General features: G+C 43.7%; 2 protein-coding genes across 2 annotated transcripts in view; one reads left to right on the forward strand and one right to left on the reverse strand.

Moving 5' to 3' along the window:
- The window catches only part of pcnt (pericentrin), a 43699-nt gene extending 32734 nt beyond the window's left edge, over positions 1-10965 (reverse strand). Inside the window, 8 exon segments of the mRNA XM_036545609.1 lie at positions 770-913; positions 1005-1079; positions 1327-3639; positions 3853-3996; positions 4334-4483; positions 5227-5373; positions 5838-6017; positions 10836-10965. Coding sequence (XP_036401502.1) covers positions 770-913; positions 1005-1079; positions 1327-3639; positions 3853-3996; positions 4334-4483; positions 5227-5373; positions 5838-6017; positions 10836-10883 — 3201 coding nt within the window. The 5' untranslated portion in view covers positions 10884-10965.
- Positions 10966-12848: 1883 nt separating this feature from the next.
- On the forward strand, positions 12849-17689 carry zgc:112416 (uncharacterized protein LOC550509 homolog). The gene is made up of 7 exons (XM_036545611.1): positions 12849-12905; positions 14736-14793; positions 15515-15588; positions 16137-16325; positions 16555-16672; positions 17174-17303; positions 17500-17689. The coding sequence occupies exons 1-7, from the start codon at positions 12849-12851 to the stop codon at positions 17687-17689; spliced, it is 816 nt and encodes a 271-aa protein (XP_036401504.1).
- Positions 17690-24353: the final 6664 nt, after the last annotated feature.

Raw genomic sequence — 24353 nt, forward strand, 5'->3', positions numbered from 1 at the left:
TCCCTCACTCACACGGCCAGCGGTATGCTCGCTCCCTCACCCACACTGCCAGTGGAGGACTCGCTCCCTCACTCACACTGCCAGCGGTATGCTCGCTCCCTCACTCACACTGCCAGCGGTATGCTCGCTCCCTCACTCACACTGCCAGCGGTATGCTCGCTCCCTCACTCACACTGCCAGCGGTATGCTCGCTCCCTCACTCACACGGCCAGTGGAGGACTCGCTCCCTCACTCACACTGCCAGCGGTATGCTCGCTCCCTCACTCACACTGCCAGTGGAGGACTCGCTCCCTCACCCACACTGCCAGTGGAGGACTCGCTCCCTCACTCACACTGCCAGCGGTATGCTCGCTCCCTCACTCACACTGCCAGCGGTATGCTCGCTCCCTCACTCACACTGCCAGCGGTATGCTCGCTCCCTCACTCACACTGCCAGCGGTATGCTCGCTCCCTCACTCACACTGCCAGCGGTATGCTCGCTCCCTCACCCACACTGCCAGTGAATTACTCTCACTCCCCAACACACGCTGCTAGCAGAGTATTCTCAATGCAGTTATTAACTGACACTATCAGCGGATTACCCTCACTCACTAACTCACAGTGTACTAAAGACAGTGCATGTAGTGGGCTGGAGAGCTGTATGTGTGTGTATATGAGTTTGAGTGTATGTGTGTACAGGAGCATGTGTGTGGCTACAGGTGTGCGCGTGAGTGATCTCGGGCGTTTGCTCATGCGTGAACACAGGTATGTGCGTGGGTCCCTGTCCTACCTGCACTTGCAGTAGCTGCTCCTGGTGCGCTGCCTCCATGCCGCCCCTCAGTTCGCCGCTTAGCTCCACCCGAAGTCGGCTCAGCTGCTCCTTGTGCCTGCTGGTCAAGTCTGCCACCTCACGCTGGTGCTCTCGCTCATGCACCTGCAGAGGACATTCAGACACACGTTACACACGCAGCGTTGACAGCACAGCAGAGGACTCCCCTGAATGTCCAGGCCCTGTCAGTGTTTACCTGCTTGATCATCTCCATCTGCTTCTTGTGCTCCTTCTCTAGCTCAGCCTTCAGCTTGGACAGGTTCCTCTCGTTCTGCACATTCACAACAATCAACATCAGAGGTCCACAATGCTTTAATTCCGATCAGCCCTAATAAGTTTAAAGACTGAATTTTTGCACATGCATATGAACACACACATTTACGCACGATCACCTTCCGTACCAAGAAGAAAAGGTATCCAAATATTCCACATTCAGTACTTGGCAAACATATCTAATCTAGTAATTACACAGCTTGCAAGTGCCAGCAGGTCAATGCTTTGAAAGCCAATGCCCTGACCTCTTCCTGGCGTTTCTGTTCCAGTCGGCAGGTCTCTTCCTGGTGGGCGGTCCTGAGAAGAGCGGTTGCCTCCTCCACAGCACTGTGCAGCTTCTCCGCCTCCTGCTGCAGCAGTGACTCCACAGCCTCTGCGTGCTGCCTGTCTTGGTCCTTCAGGGTCTCTCGGACACTCTCCAGCTCCGCCTCCAAGCCCTGCAGCTCCTGGTCTTTGGCCTTCAGCTGGCTGTGGAACCCCTCTCGCTCAGACGCCAGGGTGTTCTCCATGTTCTTCACTCTGGTCTCCATCTCTCCCAGACGAAGCTCCTGAGCAGCCTTTTCCTCTGCTCCCTGACTGAGAGCTTCCTCTGCGTTGGCCAGGTTCTGCTTGAGGCACAATAGCTGTGACTCCAGGTCCGTTTTCTCTTTGCTAACCTTCTGCACACTCTCCTGTTTCTCCTCCAGCTGTGTCTGGAGGAGCTGCAGGTCCTTGTGAGCAGACTCCAGCTGCTCGGTCTTCTGCATCAGGGTCTCTGATGCCGTCTGGTGCTTGGCCTTCAGGGAGTCCAGCTGGACCTGCACCCCGTCCCTCTGGGCCTGCAGGACAGAAAGCTGCCGCCCAAAGAGGGCCTGGACCTCGCTGGTCACAGAGTCCCCAGCCAGCTTCTGCTGCTGGACGTCTCTGACCAGCTGCTCCTGCTCCCTCAGCTGCACCAAGAGCAGCTCCTTCTCTTCTCTCAGCTGTTTGATCAAGTCGCCTGTTGCTATGAAAACAGTCTCTTTCTGCCTGCTGTCAGCCTGGCCGGGCGTCTCCTCGTCCTCCTGCTGGCCCTGCAGAGAGCAGAGTTTGTTCTTCAGGTTGTCCCCTTCGTGGGTTTTGCAGCTGATGATCTCCTCACAGCGCAGTCGGTGCTCTCTCTCCACCTCCAGCTCCCACCGCACCGACTCCAGCGCTTTGGCGGCTTGGCTCCACTTCTCCGAAACTTCCTGCACCTCCACTGCCGACCTCTGGAGCTCACACTGGAGTTCCTGCAGCTGCTTGTCTTTGCCCTCCAGCTGCTCAGTCAGATCCTTGCAGTGCTGTATGAGCAACGCCTTTCCTAAGTCGACAGACTCTGAGCTGCCATCCAGACCCTGCGAGGGAGATGTGTGGGTCTGCCACTGAAATGAGCTCACAGACGCCTCGGCAGACTCCTCCACCTGGCTGTCTCTAAGGTCGGGGGTCGGCGAGATGTCCATCACATGACCGAGGGGCTCGGTGAGGTCTCTGACAACGCTTGCGGACTTTGATATGTCTAGTTCAACCTCGCTGTCCCGCTCAAAGCGGTAATTACCGGAGTTTTCCAGCAGGCTGTGTTCAAGGCTTCCCTCCTCCCACGTGCTGTCTCTTGGGGCGACGGTGGCCAGGTATTTCTCCATCAGGTGGTCCTGATCGCTGGGCAAGGACAGGTCGAGGCCGCTGTGGTCTCTGCTTTCGCTGGCCGCCTCCTGGTTGACGTGATCTTTCTGGGCTTTGGTGCTGTGGAGGTCCTGGTCCTCCAGGCTGCTCTGGTGGGCGTGGGCTCTGGGCTCCGGCTGGGCCTGCAGCCTCTGCCGGAGCAGCCGCACCTCGTCGGCATGCTGCTCGCGCAGACGCTGCAGCGCGGTCACGTGCGCCTCGGCCACCTGCGCCAGGTCCATCTCCTTCTCCTCCTCCAGGGACTGCAGCCGCAGCTCGTAGTTGGATATGTCCGCCTCGTGCTTGGCCCTCAGCTGCACGCCCGCCTCCGCCTCCTCCCGCAGCCGCTTCTGGAGCTCCTGGACCAGGCCGTCCAGCCGCAGCGCCTCCTTGTTCAGCTCCTCCTTCTCCGCCTTACAGCGCTGGGCTTCCCGGGCCTGCGATTCGGCTCGGCGCAGATCCTCTTCCACCCTGCTCAGCTGCTCCCTCATCGCTCTCCGGTCCTCCTCGGCGTCCTGGACCAGCCGTTCCAAATTTGAGGCGCGCTCCCGCTCCTGCAGAAGCTCCGCCCTCAGCTTCTCCAGCGAACCGTCAGCGCTGCCCTCATGGCTCAGTGCTTCTAGTGCATCAGTGCTGCCCTGCTGGCTTAGTGCCTGCGCCGTGTCAGTGCTGCTTTCTGGGGTCAGTGCTTGCAGACCGTCAGCGCTGCCGTCTTTGCTCGGAGTGTGCGTGTCTGCGCGGCGGTGCTGGTGGTTTCGAAGCGTGGACAGCTCCCGCTCCTTAAGGGAAAGTGCGTCCCGCAGCTGAGACAGGGCCGTCTCTGTGATGCCCAGCCTCTGCTGCAGGTTGGTAATCTCCGTCTCTCTCTCCGTGAGAAGGCACTGCTGCTCTCTGGTGTGCTGTAACATATCAAACATCAAGCCTCGTGAGTAAGCGAATGATTTCCCTTCAGCGTGGTCGCTCTTTTAGCTAAACATCAAGTTTACTTTCTTTCAGAAGTTTAGTACTTCAAAAAATTCTTAATTAAAAAATGTACTGCAGTGGGAGAAAGCGTGTGTGGTGTTCCAAAGCTTCTTTAGCAGAAGACCGCCTTCGGTTGCAGTATCCCCTACCTGCTTGCTCTCCTCCAGCTGCTGGTGCAGGCCCTCCAGCTGGGAGCTCTGGCCCTGGAGGCTGTGCTGGAACAGCTTGATCTGCTGCTGGGCCTGGGTGAGCTCTACGCAGCTTTGGCTCCTCGACCGCAGGAACTCGCTTGCCTGAAACGCCCACATTACCGTGACATAATGTTTGCTGCATTTTGGACACTTATTTCAGCAAATCACCAGTCCTATAGCTGAATTTCCACTAATTCCTCTTAGCTCTATTTGACGAATTCTCATGTACCCCATTATGTTACCCATCTTTCAGGAAATATACAGGTGTGCCTTCCACTGACCCTCACCCAAAAAGGGTCAGAGGAAATGTGTTTAGAGGGAAAAATGTAAAACACCATCCAGAATTCAAAGCAATGCTACCACCCAAACGCGATCCGGCTAATTAGCACCTGCAGAGGTAGGCTGAATTAGCACCCTCAGCGGTACTGAAGCCACACACCTGCTGGAGCTGCTGCTGCAGAGCCTGAATCTGGCTGGTGAGCTGCAACGCCTCCAGCTGCACCTGGTCCCGGCTCTCTAGCGCCACCTGCAGGTTCAGGCTGAGTTGGGAGATGATATCGTTGCGCTTCTGCACTGCCGTCTGCAGCTCCTGGGAAAAGGGGGGGGCATTGTTTAGAGGAGTGTTCTGGAAAATTCATCTACAATTCTCTCCTGCATATTGGTAGGCTTTTCCAAGCTCACAAACCTTTCTCTAATCTCCGCAGAGCTGGACAAAGCCTGATCTGAGGCAAAAATATTAATCCCCCCCCGACCAAAATGATTACAATCCTGAAACACTACAAAGCTTAGGCTCATTCCATAACAGTTTTCAAAACAATTTGTGCAAAAGAATCTGCAACTCAACAGCAGCAACTTGACATTTTTCCATCAGAAGTATTCAGTTAATTAAAAAACAAACATCTTCTGGTGATCATTTCAAAAAGGAAAAAGGCCAGACCAATGAAGCACAAATTAACAATTTCCCCTGGGACTCAATCTTTAAGCTTTAGGCTTGACAACACACCATGCATAAAACTCCTTCAAACTGTGTCAGTCAGTTAAAGAGGATATTTTCTGTATCAGGATTCATTTTTGAAAGCCTTCTAACAATCACAATGCTGTATCCTTTTTTTTTTTTTTTTTTTTAAGAAAAATATCCATTTTTACTCCCTGCAATGACACAATCCATAGATGCAGAGTAGTGAGTGGCATTACAGACTGGTTTCATAGTCTGTGATCCTGAGAGAGAATGGAGATAATGGCACAGATACGCAGCACTCCAGAGCCACTGCCGAGACCAGGTGGTGTGACTGATCTTTATCTAACAGAGCAGACAGTGATATCACACGCTACCTGTAGCTGCTCTTTTCCAGTGAATGCGACAAGCGTCTCTCTCAGGTGTTCCTCTTCTTCACGATGATCTGAAAATGTGCGATCTCCAAGAATGCTCTCCTGCTGGTTCTCCATCTGCGCGTGGTCTGTACCAGGGCTTAGCGTCTCCTGAGGGTGTCAGACGGGGGAAAAAACACTTGCATGATTTTGATCAGATCTTCAAAATTAATCCATTGGTGTTGTGCAACAAACCAGAATTTGTGTTACTGATGAAACAGTAAATGCAATGTTGTAGCTAAAAATATCAGCATGCAATGTTTATTTTGGTGAGAAGCAATCTGCATTTGTTTTAATTAACATGGTTAACTAAAGTTAACATACTATGGATTTATTTCAGAACCACTACACCAGAAAATGAAATATTAAATAATGCACACAGAGAGGAGACCAGTTTCACCTGGTTATATGAGAACAAAAACATGCATTTTTTAAGGTCAATTTATTAAAAATTACATATATTTTTCCCCTGAATGTGTCTATGCCACTGTGCATCTCCCATCTGCTTTCCATACTACACAACATCTTGGAGAGTCTTTCCATAGAACAAAAAAAATGCAGGAAATGGCACTGACCTTTGTGTTTGAGCCAGTGTCCTGTTTTGGCACATTGTCAGCTGGGCAAGCCTCAGCCACTAGTGGGCGCTCTTGCGGTGGAAGGTCATTCGAGTGGACAGCCGTGCTCTTCCTCTTCGGCGTCTTTTTCTGCGAATTCGCGCCGTCACCTTTTGCTTTTCGCTGTCTAAAGTGAGCAAACTGCGGAGGAAGTTGAAGGACAGGTAAAGGGAGAGGTAGGTAAGGAACAGGTAACAGGACCAAAGCAGCAGCATGCCGTTACATATGAGGGAGGACTCGGGAGAAAAAACGACGACTCTCTCTCACACTCATTATCACACTGAGGTTAAGCTAACAGGACACCACAGAAGAAGAGGAAAAACAAAGTGTTAATCGACAGGTATAACTAGCGCAGGCAGAGTTATACATGTACTATCAGGAAGTCCACTACAGCCCACAGTCTGATATGAAGCGTTGAATTACAAGTCTCTGACATGCCGTCCCTTCGGTAAGAGAGAAATTCAGATTTAGTTTCCTGAACATCTTCCATCAGGTTTGTATCCACATCCTCAGTCACTCAGGTAGTTTTCTCCCAGAATTCCTCCCATTGCGAGCCGCATCAGAGTGCCCAACAGTGGGGCACGGTTCCATGTATGGCGGAGAGGTCCAGACGCTGCAACCCTGGATATTCATTTAATTCCACAGCCCATCTCTAACCCCACACTCCTAAGCAGCTTACGCTGGATTAGAGTGCAGGAGGCCCTCACACACAGCACACATCTCTCCTGCCCGCCTCTCACACACAGAGACCAACACACCTCCAGCACCAAACCTCTGCACCAAAGATGGCAATTAGCCACTCAAGATCCAGAGGAGAAACACGCAAAGTACACAGAAAAGTGCAACACAACAAGCATCACTCAAAAAGCCATTTGCAATGGATATCTCCTGTTGCGAGGACAGGAAAATGCATCTCAAAACAGCCGAACGACCAGAACCACCACAAAGCCTGAATTATCACTCCCCCCCTCATCACGACCAGAACCCTCTGACTACTGAGGGGACGCAATAGTGACCCAATTCTGCATCCACGTGTGAACTGCAGGAATTAAACGCGTAGGTGGTTCCACGACGTTCGTTGGAGACTCTTGTTTTAAGCAATATTCATCAAGCCAGTTATTTTTTCCTCTGTCACATCAGATGAAGAGGAAAAAAAATAAAGGAAGCCTCTGGCAAGCAACAGAGCAGCATTAACTGAAGTGCATTCAGTATGGCTAAAACAGGCACATGTAATCCCGCAGTACGAAACGGAACAATTTTGTGCACTCTGTGGGCTCTCAGAAGCACTGGAGCTAAATAAAAGCAGGCCTTTTATTAATGAACTGGATAGTAAATAATGTAGGACTTTAATTGTGGGCGTTTTAATGCAAGTCTTAGGAAACGCTATACAAAACCAGGCAAAAAGGAGAGAAAAATCAAAAGGGAGTGATTTTATTTTAAAGATCAAATATTGAGAAACCTCATTAAAATCCTTTCACCATCTACTAAAACCCCTTTAACAGCTCCATTTGGACTACCTGACAAGGGTGAATATCTGAAATGTAGTGCTCTGAAAGCCTCAGTGTCAACCAAAAATATTCTTATCTTAGTGACTGTAGGGAGAACCAGCTGTTCTTCACTCTGATCCAGAAAATAAGGTCTGTGCACTGCACTGACTTATTTCACCCTAAATTGTAACAGTGCTTAAGTTTTAAAAAGGGATTTAAACAAAACATCTTTGAAAAATTAAGATTCAAGATGTGAACTGATATCCTCAGTTATAACAGCATGAACACCTGCAGAACATAGCCTTGTAGTATTTATTAAAATGTGTTTTGATCTCACATGCTTTCTGCATAAAACAGGCCTTTAAAAACCCTAACAATCTACTAGCAAGTTTCCAATAGTAATGCTGAAAAATATTTTATTTATTATCCAAAATGGTAACATGATCATGCAGGCCAGCAAATAACTCTGCAACACATTTCCTTTGGAGCAGGACTGCAAAAGAAATTCCAAAAACACACAGGATAAGTCTTCTTTGGACATTTCTTTGCAAAAACATAACTAAAGATGGATTTTTAACCTTGCAGTCCAAAGGCCACAATGGGACAGCTGTATTTTGTTTCATACAGATGGACTAGCATTTCCTCTACACTAAGAGAACAGGCCACTGTTCAAGAAAAATTGTATAGATTAATATTAATCATGAGCATGCCAAATATACATTCCCCAGGGAGTATTTACAAAGCAATACACAGGGAAAATGTTCCTGTGCAGATTTTATGTGAGACTGACCAACAAGGTAAAACATGGTTACTTTTATTCCCACCCATTTCATTCAGCTGATTGATAGAATACTTGTATGATGCTTTCACCATAATGTTAATTTCATCATTTATGAAGCCTGAGATCCATTTTAGTTTCACTGCAGCGTAGAACCTTCATAATGAAGGTTCCATTTCTGTCATTGTTGAAGCTGTGTTCTGATTTGCTGGCTTTTATGACCATCATGAAGGGGTGTGGTCTAAAATACAGCAGAAGAAACTCCTGTGACAAACTAGAACTTGCTAGACCAAGGATGAAAACAATGCACGAACGCAGGGGCTGAACAGGTCATAACTGAATATACTGTATAATACGTCTAACGAATACAGGTCTGACACCCGTTTCATCTCGATGGGGAGTTATAACAAGAGAGCTCAGACGCCATCTATAGGCCACGATTACAAATACACTCCATCCAAGCCTTGCTACTACTCTGCCTACCTTGGAAGCTGTGTTTGATACAATCAAAATAATTGTTGCAGAGTTTATGGCACCAATTTCAGCAAAAGTGCAATCAAATAGTTTTACGTTTAACTACTGAATGGTGCTCAACCAAAATGTCAGCCCATCTTTTAGCTAACTCACTATTCATTAAACTTGTTTGGATGATGTATATACTAATAGTTTACTGCACTGCTTAGATGTACCTTACATTAAACAGAAAACGGACAAAAAGTTTCTTCATAAGCTTCCGCAGAAATAGCTAACCCTGTTCAGACGTGCCGTCAACCTACCGCAAGAGCTAACGTTACCTATGCAAAAGCTGTCAGCCTTACGGTTTCGTTTTGCTGGTATGTTACTGCGGCAGTGCTTTGAGCAAAATCATACAATGAGCCCAGCTCAAAACACATGGTGGCCTATCAGTGGTATTTCCCCAGCAGCTGAGACGTAACTAACATCGTCAGCTCTTCTAGAAGTCTATATTTAAACCCACCAGCTCTAGGCATCAGTCCCTCCCGAGAGGGCAGTGTGTCAAATTCCAGTGCAAGACTAGGGTACCTCGCCAATGCTTTCCGTGAACACTCGTCTTTGCACACAGCAGACTACCATTATCGCAAATGCAGTTGGTTGTTGAACCCATGGTTGACAATCAAGCCACCTTTCGCCCGCTATAAGCGCACGTAGAAGATGTAACTTTAGGTTGCGCATATCTGCGGTGTTGGAAGGGCGCGATGTAAACCGCAACACCTGTTAGGTGTTCATGCCAGTCCTAATCACAACTTCGCATGGCCATCTCCGGGCGACTTTCCTTTTACTGCCAAGCTGCTTGCACTCTTCACACGCTCGCAAATGGCTCACGTTTAGCATAAGACAATTAAGAAACGCGGTGGGGAATCTGTCACCTTTGTTGCAGATCGTCTGTCGGAGTTATTTTTAATTCTCATTTATTCACGCTAATTTCGCAAACGTTAGCTTGCTAACGGTAACTGGAGATACATCCCGTCGACAGGTGGCCCGCAGCAGGCGCATTTGTGGAAGTAGCCTGTTGGCTAGCAAATTATCGCTAACAAAACATAAATGGCTGGAACAGTAACCTGGCTAAAGCAAAATTCTGAAAACATTTGCTAAATATTACCTAGTATAGAAATATTTGAATTTACGCAACGTTTTTACCAAAAGACGCTGGTATTTACGAACGTTAAACATCTTTAACTTGCTACCTAATATACATACACAGCATAGTTTAACTAGCCAGCTAACTAAACAATATTCTTAAATGAGAAACTCCAGGCACTATGATAAGGTAGCTACATAACGGGGCTTCTTCACACTATTATATCAATTATGTGGGTAGCTAGTTATCATAGCCAACAGTAACAATCGCTATCGCTATTTCCAGTGTTCCGGTCTTGTTGGGTCAGTAGGTTATCACAACGTTAGCTAAATAACTACTTAACGTTTGCACCGATAACGCTCAGGTTGGGTACGCTGTGGCGGTTACATCAAGCGAATAGTTAGCTGCCTAATGTTAACAGCGTTAATTAAGTCAAACAACCTTGAACAATTAGCCGGCTGTACCGTGCATCGACCACGGTTATGTCAGCGTGCTTGTTAGCCGCTAACAATTATGCCATTTATTTAAACCACCTTGCAAGTGAGCTAACTTGGCAAACAATGAGTGATGACTATCTGCAGAATTTGCTCCATGGGTTTCCAGTTTTTTGTCAGCTAACAAGCTAACTAGTTTGCAAGCTAGCTAAATATTAACCGCTAATGAACAACGGTCGTTCATAGCTCATTTACCTAAGTATCACTAGAGTTTAGAACCGCAGTAACATTAATCAGGTACCTAAATAACTACCAGGTAACTAACTTAACACTTCGAAATCTATTAGCCAGCTAGAAATTCTGAAATTGCTGGAGTTTAAACAGCTATGTTAGCTACCTAGTGAACCGATAATATCAGTTTCCCTATATCTTATTTCTAACATTCCTGTGCGGAAATGTAGCAAGTCAGCACCTAGAAATTGAACAGCGGTATTCATTTTCAAAATACAGTTTGTTTCAGCTAGCTAGCTAGAGAATTTGCTAACACAAAAAGGATTAAGCTAACATTCGCTAGCAAACCAATTTAGCAAGTTACTGTGCTAGGTAGCTAGCCTTAATGTTAGCCAAGTTATCTAGCTTGCTGCTTAATTCATGCATACAGACCTTGGCTCTCCCGGCCTCGAGTTTCCTCTGTCTCTCATCTTGGTCCATTTGCTAACTAAAATAAAACCATAAATATCTGAAAACGCTGTCGTGAATGCTCTTCTCTGTGAACGCTTCTTCACTTTCACAACAAAGTCTTCGAAGTAACTGTCAGTAGCAATTTCAACATGGCCGCCAAGCACTTACAGCTCCGCCCTTATCGAATACCCTCCTTAACAACGCCAATCAAAGCGCTCAGAGGAAATTTCCTGGCCAATGAAATTAATGTACCAAAAACGTTTTCTTAGTGCCTCCAGACTCTGTTTTCTCTTTACCAATAGTTGTGTGATGGGCATGTATAATACCATCCATAACCAATAGTGATGGATGACCTCTTAATTGACACGCCTTTACACCTATCGGTATGACACAGGAAAAACCAGCATTTACCTCCTTTCCCTGTTTTCAAAATGCGTTTCTGTAACTGATTGGTTTCCCGTCAGTTGAGGCCTTTACCTTCACGTATCAGCCAATCGTCTTGGTAGACCTGTAGCCCGGGTAAATTAAGCGAACTAGTCGAAAAGCATATCCTCAAGGCATTCTGCAATCAACTGTGTGTAAAATCTCACAGTAACTTAAAGAGTATGGCTATAGTAGCAAGCTAATAAACCGTAAAACTGAGCCAATTTATACCGCTCATGAATAAATCAATATTGTTGAAATACAACTGTACAACATATAGTAAATAATGTTTCAATCTAATTAATTTCAATTGCAATCTGAATCCCTCTAAAATGGCTTAATTTATGCTCATGACAACGGAATATTATGATTTTATATGTAGGGTAATGGATAATTTTTCTCACGCAAGTCATTAAACCTTTAACCTCTTGTACTGGAAAATACCTTCCTTTTAATTGGTATGAAATACAGTACCTCTCCTAATATCTTGCCTATTATCAACTATGGTACAACCTAACTTACTGCGTAACATACATGTGCACATATTTTCGATCGATATTGGCTAATGTCAAGATTATTGGCGCAAGTGTTCCTGACAAAAAAAGCTGTGTTAACCCTCCAAAAATACGTAATAAAAATAGATAAATGAAAAATAGAGCCCTTAGCACGTGAACAGAACGGTGAAGCTCAGCAGAGAAACGTCATCAGAAATCACTGAGACGTCACCAAGGTAATTTCTGCGTTTCTGTTCTTGGATATAGGCACACCCTTGTTCAACATTCTGGGCAAGAGCAAGTTTTACATGCACACCCATTTTATATTTGGCCATTCCAAATTCTTTAGACTATTACATTAATATTCTTTTTCAATATGTTATTTTGTTTTTTGTTTGTTTGGAAATGTTTTAAATGTAGTCATGTGTTTTTTTTTTTCGTCTTGAGGTTTGATTTTTTTTTTGTTCCGTAATTAATTTTCCTATGCATTGTAAGTCATTGATTATAGATGACAGCTATCACTTAAATAAAATATACAAGAGGAAATATGTTAGCCTGGAGGAATTATTACTGCGGTTAGTCTTCCCTGAACATGTTTAATTTGGATGAAAGTGTATATGTGGTGATTCCAATTAAAGCGACGAAAATGTAGGATTTATTTAAACGTATGTGATCTGCTTCTCTCAGTTTGGTCTCTGTGTTGCCTGGCTTTTTACTGTAGGTTCTGCCCACCTGGAGATGGGCTGTTTGGATAGTTGAACAGGTGTAGCAACCAGCAGGTAGGGTGGGGCTGGACTGAATGAAACAGATTAGAGTAGCAACCAGACAGATGACCTGGGTTTGGCATGGAGACCAAAAGGGAAACACAAGGGAGACTAACACAAGCAGGCAATGTGGGATCTCGGTTGTTGAGGCAATGACTACATGCTACACTCTTGCTTGCAGTTTTCATAATTGTGGGATAACTGTGTGGTTGAACATTGTCATTTTAACTCACCTAGTCTACGCAGCCACTTGGCTTTCCAGTGCATAGTGAAAAAGTCGCTTCTGTTGGGCAGCAGTGTTCTCTTCCACCGCCATGGCGGACCCTATGGTGGATCAGATGACCAGGCTGAAACTAAAGCTGCTGGAGAAGGTTAGTATCCTTTTCTGTCTTTGATCTACAGCATCATATAGGTGCATCGCAACGGTGTGTACCGAACCACATGTTGTCGCATTTCTGTAAGACATTGTGTAAATTTGTAGTTCTGACATCTTGGTTCAGGGTGGACACAGTGATTATCTTCACACAGAACAGAGATCGTTGACTTACCAGAGCTCCTACAGACATTTATTTCTTTTCTTTATCTGTGTTGTTTTGATGTTTTGCAGTGAATGGGTGGATTGGTCAGTGATGTGTCAAAGACATTGTCTTATATGTGAGAAATATCACCCAAGAATGATAGTGCCTGAAGCACTGTATTTTAAACTTCTGTGAAGCTATGTCTCAATCCTCCCTGCTTTTTTTCCTAAAATTCAAACCTTCAACATGCAGGTATCCCACTGCCTTTACAGGTGCACCATTTGTGGTTTTTGCACCAGTCAGCACTCCCTCTGTATGCTTTTCACACTCTATTCTTGGGTGACAGGGAGTTACGCCAACACCTACACTCTTGCTTGTATTTTACATATTACAATTGTTTACTGCATGTGGGAAGACAATCAGTAGCAAGGACACCAAGGACGACTATTTTTATTACAGACAAACTAGTTGCCATGTTCCAAAAACTTCTATTGCTTTTTTCAATACAGCTAATACAGAGGCAGCATGCATGGATCTGGATGCATCAGTGTTGTAATTGTTGTTGTAATTGTATTGGCTAGCTGCAATTTCTTGCTTTGTTTATATAACATTTGCTTAGGAGACATTCTTATCGAGAGCAACTTATCAAGAGCAATTTCTATACCTGGATATTTACGGGGGCAATTATAAGTACCTTTCCCAAAGGTACAACCGAATGTGGAAATCAAACTGGCAACCTTTAGGTCATAAGCTCTGCTCTTTACCACCAAGTTACACTGCCACCTCAGTGTAACCTTGGTGTCATCTGCTCCATTCCTTTTTGCAGTTCCTGAGAATCTGCAAAAATGAAAGAACCTTTTAACCTAGGTGAGACTGGTATAGACTCAACTCCTGCATCACAGTTCTCCTCTGTCAGATTTGCTCCTGCTGTCTGGTTTTCCAGTTTTGTATTTAGTTTATTTAATTGTATGCTGTAAAAAACATCTTGGCTATAAAAATGGTCTTTATCCAATGATGTTATGAGACAAATACACACATTAATTACTGATTGATTACATTATTACGCTACTTTACATGTGCTGTTGTGGCAGGAACAGATCCCCATTTGGGAATAAGTCTCCTACCGGTTCAGTACAGTGTTTACAATTATCTAAAGAATACAGAACCATTCAAAAGTTTGGACACACTTGATTAAGATAATGAGAAACATGTTTTCAAAGACATGATCTCAAGACCAGATTTTAAGACCTATGTGTAAAAGCTTGAAATTTGATTTTTGACAAATATAATTAGTGACGTTGATGTGAATTTCTTTCTAGAAATGTTGGAAAATATTTTTTGGCTACTTTAAACAATCCAAAATATAAGATAGTTTTGATTTGTTTAACACTCTTGGTCACTGCATAATTCCATTTGTGTTATTTGATGGCTTTAATGTCTTTATTATTATTCTAAAATGTGGAAAATAGTAAAAAAAATAAAGAAAAACCCTTCTATGAGTAGGTGTGTCTAAACCTTTGACTGGTATTGTATATCCCTGCAAATAGTGTGGGTAATTGCTGTTAATGTAGTATTCCAGGTTGCTGGCAGTCTGTAAAGGGGATGGTGAAATTTCCCAGTTGTACTGCAAGGGCCAAGACTGCTTTGACATATTCAACTGTGGATTCTTGTCCTTCTCCGCAGAGACTGGAGAATGAAAGGGACCATCTTGATGACAGAGCAGAAACAGCGCTCTCCACAAGTAAGGATCTTATATTTTAGGGTCTAATCAGAAACACACTTTCAAAAAGAAATTTTCCTTTACATTCTTTTACATGATGAAGTTTGACTTTTGAAAGGTAAGTCTTCCTCAGTCATTAAAAAAAAGATATACATAGAGGCTTATATATCTAATTCTTATAGTGGCCTTAGAAGTTTAATTAATATGCCCAAAGTCAGGGAACAAATTGGCTTTGTTCCACCAGGAATAGGGGTGGATAGGTCTGCTAGGACCCTCATCCCTCATCTCACCACCCTCAGGCACCCTGCAATTCATCACACGCCCGTGAGTTTTTTGGATGACATCAATGAAATAGCTCCTGTCTTCCAAAGGCCACGAACCTTACTGTGGTGCACTGTGGGACTAGCAATGAGAAAAATAGCTGTTGGCTGCCTGCAAATGTATGGAAGTTTGGACACACTTGTCATCTATCTTAAGGGGTCCTGTGCGATTACAGAGGTTGTCACAGTGAGACAAGACTAATGTACAGTTGGCAATTCCAAAACAGGGATACATAAAGGAGAAAAAGCTGAAGAAGCACAACAATGTGAGATTATTAATTATAAACGGTGATAAAACTCTATAGATTAATCATGAAAATATTCTCATCGTCCATAGACACAGACACAAAGCTTTTATTAAAAAGTTGTAAAATGCATAGAGTGGCTGATTTGTTATATCTCTCCTCAATGATTCTACACAGGGAGTGCTGATGGTGTAGAAGATGCATTACACAGTGCACTACGGAGAAAAAGGGATCTGCTTCACAGATTAAGGGTATTATCGTAATTATCATTATCACAATCATCTGCTATGGTTTGTATGTCACTGATAAATCAGCATTTACTGTATCTTACATGCATTACTTTCGAGACCAATAAGCTAGTAGTAGAAGAGATTTTCATGGCCAGGGTGACTAAACTGGTGCTAGTTTCTAGATTATAAGGCAATAATTGGAATTTTACTTGTAATTCAACCACTTATCACCGGCAAATTTCAAATGATTATCAGTTTTTTCCATGTTGCCTGCTTGTCATGTTGATAGCTAGTCATATACTCATATACCAGGTCATGATTTGCAAGCTGGTAAACAATACAGGAATATCTGACTGACTACAGCTGGTCAGCTGACTCCAGCCATCGCTTGCACATTGGGATTTTAGTGCCACCGGGCATGTCCAACTGATTCTGCTTCAGTGGCCTGGAAAAATAAGCAGCTGAAACATGATTGGGTTGAGACCGAGGAACATGTATGTGTGTTTGTGTGTGTATGTGTGTGTGTGTGTGTGTGCGTTCACATGTGTGCGTGCGGGTGTGATCAACAGGAACAGCAGTTATTGGAGGATTACAGACGGCCCCACACCTGGGGTGGGACACGCAGACAATATCGACAGGATACCCGCCCCGCTCCACCTCCCATCCAAACCTACCAGCCCCCACCGGTGCTCCCCGCACTCCCTCCGCCTCCGCCTCCGCCTCCACCTCCTCCACCACCTCGCATCATTCAGCAAACGGTGAGACTGACCCCCCATCCTGCAATGGCTCCAGTCACTTTCATCCCCCAAAAACCACGGTCCAGGGAATGGACTGCTGTCAGTGCATCTGCATGTGAATGGAGTGTGGAGTGCGATTCTTGTCAGAGGAGTCTGCATGTTAACTGTGCATTCAGAAAGCTCAACAAAGGAATATTAGCACTGTGCCTATACTGTAAGTCTTAGCAGCACTCTGTCCCCTTCGTTGTAGATGCCGCAGCAGCAGCCAACAACAATAATACAGCAGCTGCCACAACAACAGCCGCTCATAGCTCAGATCCCACCTCCACAGCCTTTGCAGCCTGTCAGGTCAGGGAGCATCAAAGAAGGTAAACTCAAGCTCTCACATCAACAGGCAGTTGCAGCAGGCCTTTTGCTGGTGATTTTTCTGTGGGGTTGATAGCTTTGTCTCTGCACAATTTAGAGACCAATCCCAATTTCAGCCAACATTTAACTTATTCTGGTCATGTGAAATCCCATGAAAAACCTGTATTAATTCAGATATGTTTTACCTCTTAGTTCCAATACCAATGGCAATTATGGCAATTAAATTGTTGTAATTCCTTTTATTTATTTATGTTCTAAGTATTTTTATTGTTTATTCTTTTTTACTTTTTCTTCATAACATGAACATTAAATCTCCATTTAGTTATATCCAGCACAGGGTTGGCTATGAGAGTTAGAGTGGGAAATGAGGACTGTATCTGAAATTCTGCACATGGTCTCCTTTTGGGGGGGGATAAAAGGCTGTGCATGGAGTTTGTGAATGCTTCCTGTGTGTTCTGTGGAGCTGATTCTGAGTGACTGGGTGTGTTGTGTTCCTCACTCAGACATGGTGGAGCTGATGCTCATGCAGAATGCCCAGATGCACCAGATCATCATGCACAACATGATGCTGAAGGCCCTCCCTCCCACGGCCTTGTCCCCACTAGGGGGCAGCAATCACCCCGCCTCTGCACTGCAACCTGGCACTCCTCATCATGGCCGGGTCAGTGCAGACAACTCCAGTGTAGAACCAGCTACTAGAACCAGCTTTTTAATCCTCATTTATGTCATAGATTTAAATATTGATATCACAGTTAGCAATAATGCTTTGAATTATTCTTATCATCAACATTCAGGACAGTTACCTGGGTGTGCCCATCGCTCTGCGTAGTGACAAACCTAGGGGGAGCGCCATCCATCACCACCACCACTACAGTCCTCCTGCTGCAAACCTCCCTCCCATTGGTTATCCAATGTGGCCCCCTGTGATGTCATCGAGCTCTCCTGGGCAGGGAGGAGCCTTCCAGCCCATCGTGCAGCATGTGACAGGCCCCATGTCACTGCCGCCACTTAATGTGTAAGAAACTAGTATTTAAGATACGTGATAAAGGTTTTGGAAACTCATTTGCAAGATCTAGAACCTAGAACCCAAACACTGCATGGTAATGTTTCACCTTGTCTCTTCTCCCTGTGCTCTCTTTTTAAGGGTAGCTATGGACAGGTTTAACTCCAGAGTCCCACTGGGTCTTTGAAGCAAAAATGTCATGAAGATATGAGAAGACACATAAGCCACTGAAGCTACTCAACCTTTTACACATTTCTGTATGCCAATATGACTGTTTACTGTGTATGAGATGTTGACATGTATGGTCAATCTGTGCAGAGTATGATTTTCTTTCTTGACACTTCTATTAGTTTATAATCTGCTTTAGCCTCTGTCAAAAGGTACAGTCAATATTAATCTTAGGATGAGCATGAACAGACCATATAGACACAGTGGGCATTCTTCTGTCAGGAATTGAGACAGCCATGCCAAATCACTGTTTCAAAATGACATTGGGAAACATGTTTGCTGTCATAATCACATAACACACCACTTAATCATTATTTATGCTGGCCATATTTGGTATGCAGGTTATTTTTAATGTTTGTAAAAATCTTATCAAATTGTGTTAAGTATTTTAAATTCACTTGGATGAAAATATTTTCAAAGAGGATATTTAACTGTAAAATGTTTGACAGAAAAGGGCTCCCAAGAGGCTCATTCTGTGAGGTACTCATCTTGAGTGTTAGGTTGAGTACTACGACTAGGGCTTTGAAACCAGAGGTGTCATTTGCTGACAATTACCGGTATCTCACAATGGTGGGACAAACTGGCTTCATTCGGCCGAGGACTTATATTGTGAAAAATAACCATTGCAGAGGCTGGCCCGGTGAGACAAGCCTAACATGCAATTGCTTTTTACAAAAAGCGCTTGTGTAAATGGAAAAAAGCATTTAAAGAATCATTGGTAACACTTTATATTAAGCTTTGACAGCTATGTTATTACAATTAGCTGCATCTGCTGAGAATGTTTTTTTTTTGCCATAAAAATAAGAGTGATGATCAGAAATTTAAATTCAATTCAAGGATAGCCCCTGGTAGCAGCCAGTTTCTGATCAGATATGTGAAATTGACATGGCATTTGGGTCTACCATTGTATTCCTGCATATTGTAATTGTAATTAGGGTATAATAATTACATATTTAATTTTTAAAATCTTGAACAGTTTTGTTATGGAATAATAAAGCTTGTGAACATTTGCTGCGTGTTATTAACATGTATTAGATGATGATATATCCATTTGAATTGCTTTCTAAAAATCAGTCATAGTTGACCACGATTCTTCTTTTTGGTTATAAAAACCAATGCATGTCTAGCATGGCTTCCCTTGTAGGGAACTAGCTAGCTACTCTGTCTGCCTAAGGGTGGCAGTATTATATGTTTGTATTTAGATAAATGCTTCAAAAGTTTAGGCACGTTAACGCATGTTAAGAATATCATAAGCAAGTATGTTCACATTTGTTTTTCTGTAATACTGGCCAGAAAGAGATAGAGAAAAAAAGGAAAAGGTGTGGAGGAGGAGAGAGACAAGAATAAACAGGGTGTCACTTCTTGAATCTTGAAGCTACAAACACATGCATAGGAACTTACTGCTGAGAGGAAGTGTGATATTCTATACTCTATTAACCTTTTTGCTTGTAATAACTATGTTCACCTGTGTCTCACATCAGTGTTTTGTAATTATATTAAAAATGTTTGATATTAAATCTTCTCTTTTGTGTTGATTGTTCTATAACTACAGAGTGGTCACTTCATTTGAATATAAATTACTCGCCTTAAAAAACAGTATGAAAATATTTAAAGGTAAAGTTATGAGGCCATCTACTGGTGGAGAGATTACACTGCATGTATCCCTTTGAAAAACCCTGAAATGCCTGTGATCGTCCAAACCAGGAGTTTTACAAAAGACGGCAAACCCAGACAACGACTCATTTCATTTTTAAAAAAATCATTAACCAACAATCTGATACTCTCATCAATACAGGAATGTTAGAAACTGCAGCAAGCCTAGCTGAATAATTTCACAAGAACCTAGCCATAGCCTCACATCCATACGGGGTGTGATTTTTAGGCATGCACACTATATTGCCATAGCACCATCACTGTTTGATTACAAATTGTGTTCAAATAAAAGGTTTTGTCCCTTCACCAAAAAATGCAACAACAAAGTAATTTGTATTTTGGCAGTAGACCTACATGCTGACATTCTTCCCAAAGACTGAGCAACAACAACTCTGATAAGGTCAGTGACAAATTAAACACCGTCCTCATCTAATTTATATCATATTAACCACTGTTGTAAAATATACATGAAATGGCTTTCCTCCTCTCCCAAAAAACATGTGCATGCTGCCTCAATGCAGATATCTATCAATAACTCCTATTGGGTTAGGACAGGTAATGAGCACTCCTTAATACCTGTCAAGCGTGTTGAGAGGCACAGGTTTCAGAATGTGTTGTGCTGCCTTTGTGAGAAAGTGAGAATTTGGGCCTCTGGAGAGCAAGCCAAGTGAGGAGAAGGCAGCAGATGGAAATGTCAAGAGGAGCTCTCTGATGCATATTGATGCACCTGTTTCCAAGAAGACCAAATCTTAAACGGTTCAAAATTTAGAGTGTCTTTTCAGGAGATGCATTCAAACAGAGGGATATACTTTTCTGAATGATGTTGCAAGAATGAGTGAGCAGGGATGGATGTCAGGCTGTAAGACGCTGTCACACCACACCATAAAAGCTACTATTTCAAGGCATTTAACACAGTAAATGCTTCCAAACAAAGACGATAGAGACAAGCATTCATCACATTATTAAAAGCATAAGTTGCCCTATAGGCTGTAATTGTACAAATCTGATAGTACTGCGTCCTCAAACAGACCTTGCTCTCAGCTGAGAACTGTCTCATTGTGGAACTATACACATCCTGTCCCCGTACTGTCGCTGTACTTACTGTATGCACTTTTGTAAGTCGCTTTGGATAAAAGCGTCTGCTAAATAAATAAATGTAAATGTAAATGTAAACTTTGCTCTAGCCAAACCTCTTCCTGTAAATTGATACTTTTCCATGATGTCAACATATTCCCTGTGTGTTAGTATATATAGATTTTGATGTAGATATCAACATAGATATAGATATAGATACACATACATATAGAAATAGTCTAAAATTGCAGATTTACAACAGAGGGGACCTTACATATGTATAAAATAGCAATTAGATGCAAGTGAGTAGTACTTTGGAGGATGTTTTAAAAATCCCTGTATATCTATTACTCATTGAGTACCTTTTCAAAGCCTTTTTTGGTCTGAATGGAAAAAAGAAACCCTTGAAATGTGTTATAGACACAGATTCATACAATTTCATAAGACTTCCACTTTCTGTAATCACATATTTCTACATTTGATATCATTACACTGAACATTACTTGAACTGCATCACTCTGGATCACATAAATATTCATGCTGATTGAAATCAAGATCAGTCTGTTTTTACACTGAGCCGCATCACTCAGCTTAAGGAAGCAGGGAACAGGGGACAGGGGAAGAGAGCAAACAAGGACTGAGGAGGTTCTCAGCTAAGCAATAGTATGTTTTATTGTGATGTCTTCAAATAGACTGCTTTTGTGCAGTGACGGAAGTTAATTTATTTACAGCTCAATATGTAGGCAATCGTAATCCCATTTTTTTTGTATGGTGTTTATTGTTTATATATGGTTTGTAATTCACCAGCTTTAGGGCCTTGGTTAGCAAGACAAAAGGTGCCCTTTTTGGCTCTTCAACAGATAATTATGTAATAAGGTTTCCAGAAAGAAGCTTCCATAAGAAATTGTACCCAATTGTAAAAATGTACCTCATTTACAGATAAGGCAAAGGTGTTCAAACAGAGAGGGAAAGGACAAAAGAAAGAAAGGGTGAAATGTGAACAAAACTGGTTGGGTTTCAAACAGGGGCACAAAAAAATAACTTTATCACGGAACTGTGCTTCAATTTCACCCTCTTTGTCTGTTTCTCAAACATATGAAATAAAAGAAATACCACGGGTTTTCGCTGTGTATCCATACAATGCCTGGGGCATAAAATGGAGAGCTTGAATGCCTTTTTCTTCTGCAGTTTGTATATGGGGGAGGGAGGAGAGGTGAGATGTCAGTTCTGACCCCACACGCACTCAAGTCAAAAGTGTCAACTGACCTATCGAACAACGTGGCTCAGCTGTGTATGAAGGTACTGCTGGTCTCAGGCTCTGGTTTAGTGCCCTTGCATTGGGGGATGGGGCTACAGGGTGGGTGCACAGTAGGCAGCAGAGAGCTCAGATATGGGGTCCAGGGCAGGACCGTGCATGTGGTGATGATGTGCATGACGGGGGTGGATGTGGGAGTAAACCCCATGGACATGGGCGTCACTGGCCCAGGCGTGATCCCCCAGAGAGTAAGGCCGAGAGTCCGAAGGAGTGGGAGGAAGGGGCTGGCCTGGTTGGTGAAGCCCATTTCCCACCGAAGTGCCACTCTCTGTAGGATGAAAGACAGTCCTGGTAGAGAAGTCTAGATGGATGGGGGAGAGGCAGGGGCTGCTCTGGGAGGGGTAGCTGCTACTCCAAAGGTATGATGGGAAACTGCCACACTGTTCTGCTGATGGAATGCCTCCTGCTGAAACACAGAAACAGAGGGTCAGTCACTGTCTAACAAATCCTCACAGGACCCCAACACAGCTTCTAGTCACTGCAGCAGAAGGAGCAGAGCAATTCAAAAGTGCACAACACCATAATAACTGAACTAGAAACTACTGCATCAACCTCTGAAAAGCAGACTAAAACACCATGCTTTAGAGATGGAAAAATAACTACTTTAAATACAGAAAACTGTAGTGACTGTTCCTACATAATTTCACAACTTGTATACTAAATCAGTCTGAATACACGTTGAGTTGAAGAACATTGCAAGCAGAAAACTGAGAGCCATCGCAGTAGTACTGGTGTTCATGTTGTTCAGGCAACCTTAGTCCAACACCATACATTCTCGGCAGGCAGAAAGTACCTATTAAAAACCTTGAGTTAAGTCATTTCTCACCTCTCCATAGGCCTCCTGAAGGTGTCTTGCCGCTGTTGGAGTCAGCAGTGAATGCACTGAGCTGACCAAGCGCACGGGAGAAGTGCTCATCCACAACATCTCCAATGTCCCCCTGGAAATAGGAGAAGAGGACACACCTGGAGCTCAGGTGCTGAGCCACAGTGGGCTGCGCCTCCTTCATTGGGGCTCTTTCTCCAGCTTCTCTCTTCTCCTCTAGGTGCTCCTGCTGCTGTGCTCTCTGTGATGTCAGTTGCTTCCCCTGCACAGACAGGCCCACTGAGTCCTCCATATTGCTGTAGGAGCACAACCTCTTCTGCAGAGAGAGGATTGGGCCAGAGTAGTATCGGGTAGGGAATATGTCATTAGTCTCACATGGCAGACTCAGCTGTGAGAGATGTCAGACCTTTTTTATTCCTGGCCACCATTACAGCTGAATGGAGTTATGGTCATCATTCAGATCATCTGAAGTGGTGGGAATTTCCCTACATTTGTGTTACTCCTGAATACCCTCCCAATTGACCTGACATCACCCACAAATCTTACAAGTACAGTAATGCAAACAACACAAGAATGAGTACTTTCATTTAAAGTACATAGGACAGAACGTTCAAAAGTCCTTTCATTTATAACACAATTATTTGTAGGTTTCATAAAGAGTTTCTGCCACTCCTCTCATTAATATAACTACCTATCTGTATCAGAATTTAGTTCAATTCTCTATTAAGCATTAAAAATGTTAATGTTTAAAAGCCATCCCAACAAACCTGACTGTTGGTGTGAGAATGAGAAGTGAGTGTCATGTCTGAGACTCAACAATAACGACTGTAATTGCGTAGAGTGAGACGGTTACTATACTGAATGTGGCTTTAAAAAAAATCTACACGGTAGAAACATTTTAATATGCAATATGCACTATTGCCTGAGACAATGATTATTCAGCGTATACCTCACTGCCTAATAACAGATGCCTGAAAAAACAGCTTCTTATTAAAAATATATAATTTACTACCAGACTAATAAATTATGTAATAATAAATGTATTCAAATGTGAGTGGGTGGCAACAAATTCATGCGTTTATCATGAAACATGTAGGTGGGAAACGGTAAAACCGTAACGGCGAAGCTTCTAAACTTAATAGACAAGTTGAAGTACTGAACAAAATATGCAGCCAGTTGCTGAAAGTCTTAACCTATTTTGCAAAAGGAATTACCTGTACTTTTCACAGAGACCGCGTGAAATGCAAAGACTCCTTTAAAACTGGTGCAACACAACTATTAAGATATAATACAAATTTACAGTAGATTAAGGTAGAAGAACCCACTTGCTCTTGTTGCTGCTGGTGGCAATATGCTTCCGACGCCACTGATGTCGCCGGAAAATAACGATGGGCTTCATAATTCTGATGATTCATAACATCCAAAGACTTCATGTCAAGTCACCAAAATCTCGCGTCTAAGAAAAGACAGTGGTCCGCATCCCAATCTGGGATCGACCTGGATGACTTCGATATATAAGCCATGAACATGTACCTTGGCACTGCCGCATTAAAAAGAGTTATTAGCATAAAAATAGACTGCTCCCAA

Source organism: Megalops cyprinoides, chromosome 14 (genome assembly GCF_013368585.1).
Source record: "Megalops cyprinoides isolate fMegCyp1 chromosome 14, fMegCyp1.pri, whole genome shotgun sequence".
Taxonomy (NCBI): Eukaryota; Metazoa; Chordata; class Actinopteri; order Elopiformes; family Megalopidae; genus Megalops; species Megalops cyprinoides.